General features: G+C 44.5%; 1 protein-coding gene across 1 annotated transcript in view; it reads left to right on the forward strand.

The window, feature by feature from the left end:
* LOC100748983 (LIM domain only protein 3) overlaps positions 1 to 11773 on the forward strand; it is a 74419-nt gene that overhangs the window by 36818 nt on the left and 25828 nt on the right. Inside the window, exons 2-4 of the mRNA XM_003494706.4 lie at positions 6843 to 6959; positions 7317 to 7454; positions 8059 to 8184. Of these exons, the coding sequence (XP_003494754.1) occupies positions 6877 to 6959; positions 7317 to 7454; positions 8059 to 8184 (347 nt within the window). The 5' untranslated portion in view covers positions 6843 to 6876. The remainder of the gene's footprint in view (positions 1 to 6842; positions 6960 to 7316; positions 7455 to 8058; positions 8185 to 11773) is intronic.

The following is an 11773-nucleotide window of genomic DNA, read 5'->3' on the forward strand; positions in this document are numbered from 1 at the left end:
GTCGGCATCGGCAACGTATCGACTCGCGGCCGTTCGGCCGACTCTCCAACGATAAGGACCGTTTCGATCGGTTCCTATCTGCGTAATTAGCGTTCGCTGAACGCCCATCAATCGTTGACCACGGACAGTGGAAAAGGAAGAAAACGGCCGGACCTCGAAAGCTGAATTCACTGTCGGAATTCCATGGATTCGTGGAATAGCAGAAAATGCCTTCGAAACGAAAATTTCGGTACGGCAAACGATTCATTTTCAACAATCCGCTCTTATATATAATACTCCGTGAATATTGCGATTCTAAAAATTCCATAATAGATTGCGCTGCGGTTTAATTCGTGTTTGTTCTTCCGTACGAACATTATTCCGTAATTAGAGATTTATAACGATTAAATAAACTAATCACGTTCGAAATTAATTAATGTCTATAGTATCCCCACGATTGAACGTAAGGGGCTTGCTTCTTTCCTCTTCCTTTCTTTCTTTTCCATCGCTTTTCGACACCCTTGCATTTCGATGCCCTCCTTTGTCTAATCCGAAACAGTCTACGCGTTAAGGCTTAACGTGTCTCTATATGTATAAGAACTACCCTTCATCGGCGAACTTTACAATACATGAGAACACATACTGCTTAAAAATATCTAGAAAAATATCTCGCGTGTATCCGTCAGACGAACCGTGACCTCCGCTGGAATAAAGAGAAAAGAAGGCGGGGAAAAAATTCACTTGGAGTCTTGATGACGAGGATTTTCTCCGTTTGACTGAAATACGTATCCGCGCGGCATAATCCCGATGTATTTAAGCGGACGGGTCGGAATTGAAATCCAAAAGAAGAAAAAAAAACGGGAAGAAGGATGGGTGGGATCCGCGAGGGTGGGCGGAGAGGTGCGAGCTCCGCTTAAATTTATGCTCGGCATCCTAGCGGTCGTCCCCGGGCAATTTTTTTTTCAACTTCAACCTCGGGCGATTCTCTGCCCTCCACCCTCCCCTTTCCTGCACACCTACACCCTGCACGCCACTCTCTACTCCCAGCTATTCTCTCTCTCTCTCCCTCCCTCTCTAGAGAGAGCTGCTCTCTCTCTCTCTCTCTCTCACTCTGTTGGTGGCCATATACAGAACGCTGGACAAACAACAATAAATACATTTTCCCAAGCGGGGTGGCAAACCCGGTGAGGGGTGGAACTTCCATGCGAGCACGTACGGGCATAGCTTAGCGTAATCTGACTGCACACCACCCCATTTCAGCCACCAACCCTCCGCGTCACGACGTACGCAAACCCCGTTACCCCTGCTCTCTACACTCCAGAAGACTGTGGCCACCCTCTCTCGTGCCGTAGAAGAGGAACAGAGGTGCGCGGCGGACGGTGGTTGGAGATGGAGAGATAGCAGGAGAGAGAGAGAGAGAGAGAAAGGTGGACGGATGGGTTAGAAAAAAAAAGAACAGGAAGGAGTACAAGCGAAGAAGACAGAAGAAGAGAGGAAAGAAAGAAACACAGAGGCCTGACAACGCGATGCGACAGAGAAGGAGGCGGTAGATGGCATTGCCACCTGACGAAAGAATGCCGCGACCTGACTAGAATTTCATTAACCGCGGTCTGGCCAGAAGGGGACGGCAAATATGAAGAGAAAAAGAGTGGAGACACGGCGGCCGCGTTTATCGGCGCGAAAGAACTTGTTAAACAGACCGTTTGTCCGTTCCGTCGTTTCCGTTATCCTTAAACGGCTCTTGGACGAAAATTATCCGGAACGATGACTGCTTAGAGGCTGGCTAACGTTTTCTTTTTTTCCATTGCGCTCGAAGGATTCTCGGTACCGTCAGTTTTCATCGGCAAAGTAGAAAAGACGAATTTTGCGTTAGATATTTTGCCAGGATTGTGCGTATTGAAACTTATGGAAGGTAAAGTGACAGAAGAAACAACGTGGCTGGTTCTTTGTTTCGTTTTATTAAATCGCAGGCAGTTTGGACGATTTCACGTGACCGTGGAGTGTTTTTCGTCGGTCGTTGGACCGAAACGGAGGAAGAGTTTAAACGACGTTCTCAGCCAGCGTGTTTTCGGTCGACATCGACCGTTCGGAATGCTAATGCGTGATTACGGCGCAGCCACGGTCGTAATACGTGAACTTTTTGTGCGACTCACGTGTGCCACGGCCCGCTTAAAACATCCCTTAAATTACCCCCATTAGCAAGGGCTGAATGCCGGGTAAACGAGGATTTCACTGGCGCTGTTACGCGAGATTTATTCCGTAGGAAATATTCCTTTGGCCCGTTAAATTACATCGTTACGGTCCACTCCTCCCTTCCTGGCCACCTCCGCGTGTGTTGACCTAAACGTACGCGTAATCCGATTTCCTAACGCATTGTATAATATAAAAGTAAGAACTTGCGGAATGACGACTTCAAATTTTTCTACCCCAAGATATACCGTTCGTCGATCCGAAAAAGACGCCTGGAAGAAATGCTTGGGTTATTTCTCGTAGAAATACAATCGTCGGAACATTTTTACATAGCATCTATGTATTGTACTAATTCGATAGACCGAAGTATATCAAATATCGTATCACTTATCGTTAGTAATTCGTGTAACTACAAAAATTAGATATTTAAAGAAAATGTAGAATCTGATAAAAAAAAAGAACGCATCATTAGAAAATACGCAAATACTTTTTCCAGACACCGTATTTGTCGAAACTATCACATCTACCAGTAAGAACACGTATAGCTTGTCATGATCAACGAACGAGGGAAATATCTTCCTTGCCCCTGTGTCATCTCAAGTAACATCTCAACGATGAACGGGACTTAAACGCCAGCTGAAGAGTGCCGAGACACGTTTCGTCATTAATAACGCTTTCTTATTTGACGTAGATTTTAAACTTTACATGACATGGCCATTTTCTATCCTCGTTGTTAACGAATATTCAGGAATATCAAGTTATGTAATCTTTTAGCAGTTACTCAACCTCTTGCAGCTTAGAGGAAATGCAATAACTGTCGTAAAGACTTTCGAACGGAGTTATAGGTTAGAGTATCATAATAATTTTCCATCGGACGACGCTTGAAGCTAAAATACAGCGAGGAAGAGGTACGAACTGGAGTCGTAAAATCTCAAGGTGCCAGCGATATCACGTGGAAAGCTAAGTCTCGCGTGTCTTTATTAGCAAGACTCCTTTAAATTTCCGGAAACAAGTAACAGTTCCCCGTGTCCGTTGAAGAGGCGGGATGAGGGGGATATTCAGGACGATTTACAGAATTTAAACAGTCTCTAGGGATAAGGCGGTAGCATGGCAGGTCGGATTAGCAGGCTGCCGCCGTCGAAATAATTCCCCCACTTGCCTTTGCCTGGCCACCCCCTTCAACCTGCAGGGGTGGTTACGTCCTTCCTGCGGGATAAAACAAAACAGCCAGCGGAGTATATTAATGCTCGGCTTAATGTGGCCCGCCTAATTAATGGACCGACTCACCGGATGCCCGTACTCTCGTCCTAAAAGTAAAAGATAACGCTTCCGCAGAAGCATTATTAAAGACAAAAGCGTTCGTGCCGGGCGAAAGCCGGTTGGAAAAATTTCCAGCCGAGCCTCTGTTCTCTCGGGTCGACGAAAACACCGGCGAAAAGGCATCTCGCGCGAGAATATGACGCGGCTTTTTCCTAGGTATATCACGGTGTTTACAAGCGCGTGAAGGAAACGCGGAAAATTTTGTTTTTCCGTCGAGGAGATTGCAGGGGTGGTACTCTGGGAGTGTCACGGATGCTGCGAGGGCGGAGCCTTGAGAACTGCATCGAGACTGCCCAGTTACGTCGATAAACAGAGACCTCCTTTCCACGGTTTTCGTTTCAAGGAAATCTTCTTGCGTCTTTGTTACCATCGTCCTGTACATAGTTATATCCTTGTTTCTTGTAAAAATATTTCACAACGAGATATACCGTGCGATATGACACTGGTGACGAATAAGATTCATCCCATTTGAAGATAATAAGTGAAACGTAACGAAGAGATAAATATGGAGAATGATATCGTTGGAAGTTCAAAGTCACTCGACGAAGCTAGGAAAAAATGGAGGCTCGATCGGCTGAACACAGATTACACGGAACTAATTTAATTACATTCAGGAAGATGGTTAACTAAGAAGATCTACCAATTGGAGGACATGTTGGCGGTTGTCGAACATGTACGAGATAATCGAATTATCGTCGCTTTGAGGAGCAGCGTCCGTGGATGATCTGATCACGTACCTGATGAACAGATCGCCAGCGATGCGAGCCGCTTTCGAAGGGAAAGCTCTCGTTATGGACCCTTCACGGTTACGTTCCAACGAACCGTTACCACTGTGCTCCGTTCGCTTCCCGACGATAGTAACTTCTACCGAGTAATTAAAGCCACGCGAAGCACGAAAAGCTAGCGGCGCGATATTGCTGAATAACTGACGTTAATGTTACAAGCACAATTGCGACCGCATCCGCGATAAAGTTGCCATCTAAATTGCTAATTAAACGGCGCAACGCTTTCAGACGATGTTTCTATCTATCGCAACGATGGTTTAGTCATGCGTTTCTATTCTTTGCCGGCGGACAAGGCGTTTTCGGACGGCCGGCAACGACCGCGACTGTAAACTACGAAAATTGTGGAACAAAGTGGAAATTGACCGACCGCATGCAGTCGGCAAAGGTTTTCCAGGTCGTCGCTGGCATTCAGGTTGGCTTCCGCAGGAATTTCTGTGGTGAAATTCCAGGCCTAGCTCGAAAATACTTTTGTAGAATAAGCGTTATACGTGCATGTAGAATAAGCGTTCGCGTTTTCGAATCTCAAAGGAAAACAAGTTCCAGTCACTGGACGGTATTCACATGCTTCTCGGTATCCAAGAAACGCTCGTTTCCTCGAACGTGCTGGAATATGAAACGAAGGACAATGGTGTTTTAAAATTACAAATATACGTGTGATCGATATTCGACGTATAGAATTCTGTACGTGTGCAACCAATAATATGTACGCTGCTCTCATACTTTTCGCGATGGACGTATTAACGACGACTTTAATCAACCAATAATAACAATAAAATATATTAACGTACGACATAAATTCAATGTATGGAGCATTCGATCGTTACCCAATTATTATGTGGGCAACTTTGGGCGCATTCGCATTTAATAGTTTGCATAATTTACCTGGCTAGTTAGTTGTTCTATTAATCACCTCCCTTATAGGGGTATAAAGTTACGCATAATAATTGTACCATTATTTAGATCATATTCGATGTATCGATAACCTGGCTAGCACGCAATGAATTCAACATAATTAATTAACTCGCTTCGACGTATCCATCGAATTTGAGGTTTCCTTTAGTTTCCAAACAAATAGTTTTGAAAAGATATAGTTTGGAAATTGAATTAATTCCATAAATAATATTTTGTTGTGAAAAATTGTAGAGTAAAGTGTAGCAACGCTGGCAAAGATCGAGTCATAATATCGTTCTAAACGTATGAGTTTCAAATATTTCCGTCTTTATTAATTAACGTATCAAAGGCACGGTATTAATATTTGCTTCGCAGTCTGAACCGCATAGAAGATATTAACGTCCCTGTAATATTGTGTCCAGGCTAGAGGGAGAGGACATATTGAAACCGCACAAACTTTGCTCATAGCATCCACCGGGTACTCGTAAATATACAGGGTGGTTAAGATCGAACGTCCCCGCGGACGTAGACAGAATTTAAGTCCGTTGTGAAAGCACTTTGTGAAAAGTTATGGAGGCGTTCCAACTAATCCGAGATGCATGCACATTGTGTTTGGTTAGTATAAATATCCGATGTTGCTACACCTTTCCCAAAGGTACATCCAGAAATCACATACAAAATTAACTATCGATTACTCTTCTAGAATATGTTAAATCTCGAACTATCCGTGTGAGCAAATTAGCAGAAAGTACAACTAACGAAAGATCAACTGTTTCTTAGAAATATCACGTCCAAGGGAAGTACGATACTCCGTTTAATATAATATTCTAGAATCTACGTGGAGGGATGTCGTTCAACCGAAACTGTTTCAAGCATTCTTGCCTCGAAACTGGAACTTGCCGTTTTCCCCCAAAAATTGTATTTTCCATCGTATGATATAACAAAGTACGAAAAACAAATGATAAATCAAATACTGCAGGCTATACTTCAATCAGACATATTTGCACTCTATATCTAAACCTTACTATCCTGAAAACGGACGATATTTTCGCGTTTCAATAACCGTGAACGACCGGTGAAATAAAATAGAACGGGAGAAGGCAAACGCTGCCGATTAAATAAACGTTAAACCCCGAAATTTCGTTTAAACGGCATACATAGGGGTGGATTAATACATACGTCTTCCGGCGAAAACAATTAATGTTTATCGGGAAGCTCGCACAGCCGTTACCCGACAAGCCGGTGGTTGTTTCAGAACCGGTGCCGCTTAAACGTGCAATAAGTGAAGAGAAGAGAGGGTCAAACTAATTCGATTCTAAACTCTGACCGCATCGCGCGAGAAAGAGGCGACCACGAGGACGGGCAGAGAAAGACCCGGCTACGCACACCACGATGGACACAGATGGCACTAACCGCGCCGTTAAATTCTCAACCTGTAACTCTAATTGCTCATAGACAAGCCGACGTCCTAGTGCCAGATGCCGTTGAAACTTGTTAAAAGCACGCAAACGCGATTAGTCATTTGCTTCTGTTAAACGATGATTTGCCGTGTTGGCTAATCGAGTGGTAATACAGGGCAAAATTAATTGATCGATTACGTATATAATAATTATCGTTCTCATATTAGTTCGCTTGTTCAGAGTTGAGGTGATCAATAGAGATTTTGTTATGTTGCAGGAAATCCGAGTTGACATCTGAAAATTAATTAACAATGGATGTGACCAAAAGCGAGCCGAGCAAGAACGGGGCAGTGCAACGAGAATGTGGTGGCTGTGGAGAAGTGATCACAGAAAGGTGAGGCCATTTCATAGACAACTATCGTCTTTGTATGTCTAAAGCAAACTCGAGCGAATGCCATCTGTACTATCTATACGACCATATGTCAAATACGCGCAATATTATAAAACGTAAGAATAACGCGATAAGCGACGAAAGGAATTGAAAAATTTGAATCGAAAGAGTAGTTGAGATATAATTCTGGAAAATATCAGACGATAGTCGTTTACTAATAGAAAACGATAAACTACATTTTCTACCAGGTTTTATTCAACTTGATACGTTTATTTGAACTTACGAGCAATTTTTGACTTACTCCTTTAACGTTTCAAAATAACGATTGATTAACGATAAACTAAATTTGTCAAATTGCAGGTATCTTCTGAAGGTATTGGACATGTTCTGGCACGAAGACTGCTTGAAGTGTAACAGCTGCAACTGCAGACTCGTGGAAGCTGGCCCGTCGCTTTTTATAAAGTCTAATCTCATATTGTGCAAGAAGGATTATCTAAAGTAAGCAATTTGTCTAGCTGCCATTTCTCGAAACGCATCGCAACGTATATACCCGTGAAAGAATCGCGAGTTTGTAATATTATAATTCTATTCTGGTCTGGGCACGTTGGCGTTTCATATCTCATTGTGTCGTGGTGCACGGTGACGTCAATAAAGAGCAAAGTGGAAAAGGCGATGTTAAGCTAACGTACGGACAGACCTCGACGTGGCGAACGGAAGCAACAAATCGAATTTTACAGATGAGTTTCCCTTATTGAATACATCCACGTCCCATATAAACAGGCGAGGGCAAATAAACCGTGTTGAGATTACAAAGTCCCGAGGGAACACGCGCAGGTGGCGCGTCTGCAAAGAGCGTTCGCTGTCGAACCTCCGTGGCCTTTATTAATAGCCCAATATTTGAAGATGGCATATTCCTGGTGGTCGTAAGCTTATTGCTCCTCCTCAACTAAAAGTCTATCTACCCCAATGCCATGACAACACATTTTGGCCTGTCGAATAGCATAATATCGTGAAAGAAGGAAATAAAGCGGGAAATTATTACAAAACCTTTGCCTCGTCGGGTTTCTTATAATAATAAAGTTTTGTTTTTCGATTTGCGCAGACTCTTTGGACACACTGGTCACTGTGCGGCCTGCAATAAAACCATTCCAGCCTTCGAGATGGTGATGAGGGCGAGAACGAACGTTTATCACTTGGAGTGTTTTGCGTGTCAACAATGTAATTACAGGTGAGGTGCTTGACGATCTCTTAGAACAGCGGTACGCGATACTCGAATGTTTCGAGATATAACACGGTCTAAGATAATAATTCCAGCAGAGGAAAATCGTACGAAAGAAAAATAGAAACTTTGGAAAAGTGAATTGTATGGAATCTCGTTAAGGAGTTGTTGGAGAACCGGATATAGTCTTAGGCGTGCTAGCGATATTATGTTATTAAATATAACGGGAGGCTGTGATTAAACATTCACACCCAAGGGTGGTGGGAAAGTCACTGGTTTCTGGGAAGTATTCGTCGTGGCAGCTCATCCGTATAACAATTTAATTCGAGCCAACCCGGCCGTGTGCCTGGGGGCTTGGCAAAACTTCTGCAGCACTTCGCAACACTTCGCTTACTTATTCACAACAACCAAGTTAAGCCCGAAGCTCGTTCGAGTCTGTGTTTAAATCGAAACACCTCGGTGAATCCGGCGGATGAAGATAATCGGCGCAAGAATCGAAAAGCCGTGAGTAACTGTCGTGCTTTCTCACCGGACTGAGCAATAAAGTCAGATTAATTACACCGTTCTTATTCGCATACTTTCTCTTCCTTATTACCATCGATTTTGAGCAACGAGATATTTATCGTTCAGACGAATCTTCAAAAGTATACTTGGCGATATCGAACAACAGTTTTTAATTTCCGACGAAAACAGCTTTAATTCTCGACAGAAACAGGCGTATGCTCGTTTACGTGAAAATTAAAATTTCTGAAAAATGAATTCGCGTTCTACGTGTAACGAAGAAGTCCGGTGAAATTTCTGTGACGGGCATAATTGACGTGAGGACGGCACGGTAGGGGTGTTGAGACATCTAGCAAGAGAGGAGATCCGACTGGAAAGTCGGGAGAGTTGCGAACTATGCGAGCGACGTGTAGGTGCCTGGAGGTGCACGTCAGATGCAAATCATGCTGACTAATTCCCCGGAAAACTAACGAATCCCGAGGGCGCGCGAGCCAAATATCCGCCGTTCGCGAGAAACGTTCGTTGCGTAACCGCGTTCCGATAATCTGAAATTAGCAAATTAATTAATTTTCCTGCAGGAATTATTCCTGGAATATTCGACGGCAAACGGTATCCCCGAAATTAACGAGCAGCCATCGATCGTGCAAAAGCTTTGAAAATAATAAGAGGGAGGATTAGGTTCGTACTCGTTCGGCTAGGTCGAGAGGTTTAAAGGGTGTTGACGCGGCATTTCGTCCACCTAATGTCAGACTACGGCATTTCTTTGACCTTTCTCCCTACGAATGCTTCCGTTTTCTACTAACGGGCTCCTGTTTCACCGATATCAACGTATCGTGCGTCTCGATTCGGATACAAACAAGGTACACGTGAGTAGAGAATGTTTGCGCCATCGTCGCCGGGGATTAGTCGAGTGGCCGTTTCTGCTCGAGCGAGTTACATGTTCACTGTTGAATTTAAAATATAATCCACTATTAAAAATAGAATTTTTTACCATGTAAGCGACTCCTATCGCGATCGCGATGCCGAGAATAAAAATGAAAAGAAGAAAAGAAAAATAGGTATGAGGTATGGTGCCGCATGGGCAAAGGTTAGCAGCTCGGCGTGCTCCTACGGTAGCACGTGACTATCGAGCAAAGCCGATTACTGCTTAAAGATACGTCGAAAGTATACTTTCTTTCGTGGTCGAAGGTAACGTGCAACCCTTAAGGCGAACCATTGGTTAGGGGTCGAAGCGGTTGACCGTAGGTAAAGCGGAAACGGATGTGGCCGTTGGGTCACGCGATCTCTACGAGCCGAGCATAAAACACCTGAGTTGTTTAATCATACGCTCCTAAGCTGAGTCGTACATCGTAAACTCGCGGGGGTTGGTCTCCCTTTCTTCTGTTCTCTCACTCGATCGCTCGCTTTCACTCACGTGCTTTCCTCTACCGAGATGTACGGCCGGATAAAAGTACTCCGTTTATCCATTAACAGGTATGTTCCGACGAGTTAACGGTATCAATAAAAGTAACCGATACAATTGTCGTGAAATGTAGGTGTGCCGCGAAACAACTCGATCGTCCCTTCTACCTACTCGAGACTGATAAAACGCTACTGTATCTTTATATTAACTTAAAAAGGATGTTGCTCGATCACTGCATGTTTTCACAACTTACGATATCTTGTCTCGTTAATAACAACGATTATTATATATTATATACGCCGCATATCGAGATAAATGAATTTCTTACAGGGATTACAACGGTAGATAGATAAACGACAATTGGAGCTGTTTAAACGTCGCCAATGGTAGACATAGCTTTTTCGACTTGCGATCCAACCGACGGAACTTCGAGCTCGCCTTTTGTCTATGAAAGCACGGCAGGTATTGTCGAGCGGCTTCTCCCTCGCAAAGCCCATTGTTCGTGCTTATATTGTATTTAGGCATTACGAGTCAGGCTGGTATAATTGTTATTGTTCCGTGGCGCTTATCGAACACGCTGCTCTGCTGCATTCCCACGCGAGTCATCGCCTGGCCTCGTAATTACTCGAAAATCATTAAACTTCCACGGTGTACGAAACGCCTGGCAAGTCATGACGTTCGCCATTAATAGAAACGTTTCCGGATAATCTCTGGCGCACGGTAGAAAACGGCGCGAGAAGTAAACGATAGAAATGATATATCATAATATTTCGTTAGGACTGTATCTCTGGCAAACGGCAGCTACCTTATCGTGGGCGCGTGTACGCCAAGAGCGACGAACGTTTCGATGTTCGAGCGAGACGACCGCGAAACCACACAATGCAAAGTTAACTCTGCCGTTACGAATTCACGCTCTTTAGGAGGGTTGCAAAGAGAGGCGTAGGTAGGTAGGTAGGTAGGTAGATGGTAGGTGGGTAGGAAGGTCGTGCAGAGTGGAAAGAGGCAAGTCGCGTAGAAGGGAGCGGCCATTTTGTTTCCGGTGTCCCGGGAGCACTTCCGGTCACCGTCACGCAGTTCTGCGTCGCGAAGTGCCCTCGAGCTCCTGAGATCTCCTTTCACGATTATATTCAAATTAAATGCGGGAGTCTGACCGGTAATATACTGCCACCAATTTAGCTACAACCCCCCGGAGGGTGGTTCGCCTTACCTCGTTCGCCGACCATCCGACTTTAGTGGCCTGGAAGAATCCCAGAAACCCGCTGTTTCTATCTATTCTACGTTAATCGTCCGTGACAAAAACGTAACCGCGTCCAATGGGGGGAAATCTTTCCGGGTCGCCCCTCTGTGACCACCCCCCGTAAACGATGCTGAAAAATCTCATAGATCGACGGGGACATTGGTAACCGTACACCAAAGGCATCGATCGGAAGAGAAATTTCGATAACGGGAAAAACAACACCGGTTGGACTTTTGTGATCGCCAATAAATGCGCGGCAGACAAGGAATTTGCTTCCGGTTTTCGATGCAAAGCTTGCCGTATCGCGTTCAAGCGCCGCTGCATCCGAACAGTGGGGTTTCAGTTGCACCATTTTCAATGGTGATAATCCGACGTACCGAGGGCCTCGTTGCACGAACCGAACCAGCTTTGTCACCGGATAACCTAGACTCGCATTGCCAGCTCCGGTAGCGGCAGCG

The sequence above is a fragment of the Bombus impatiens genome, unplaced genomic scaffold (genome assembly GCF_000188095.3).
Source record: "Bombus impatiens unplaced genomic scaffold, BIMP_2.2 scf_3474, whole genome shotgun sequence".
Classification (NCBI taxonomy): domain Eukaryota; kingdom Metazoa; phylum Arthropoda; class Insecta; order Hymenoptera; family Apidae; genus Bombus; species Bombus impatiens.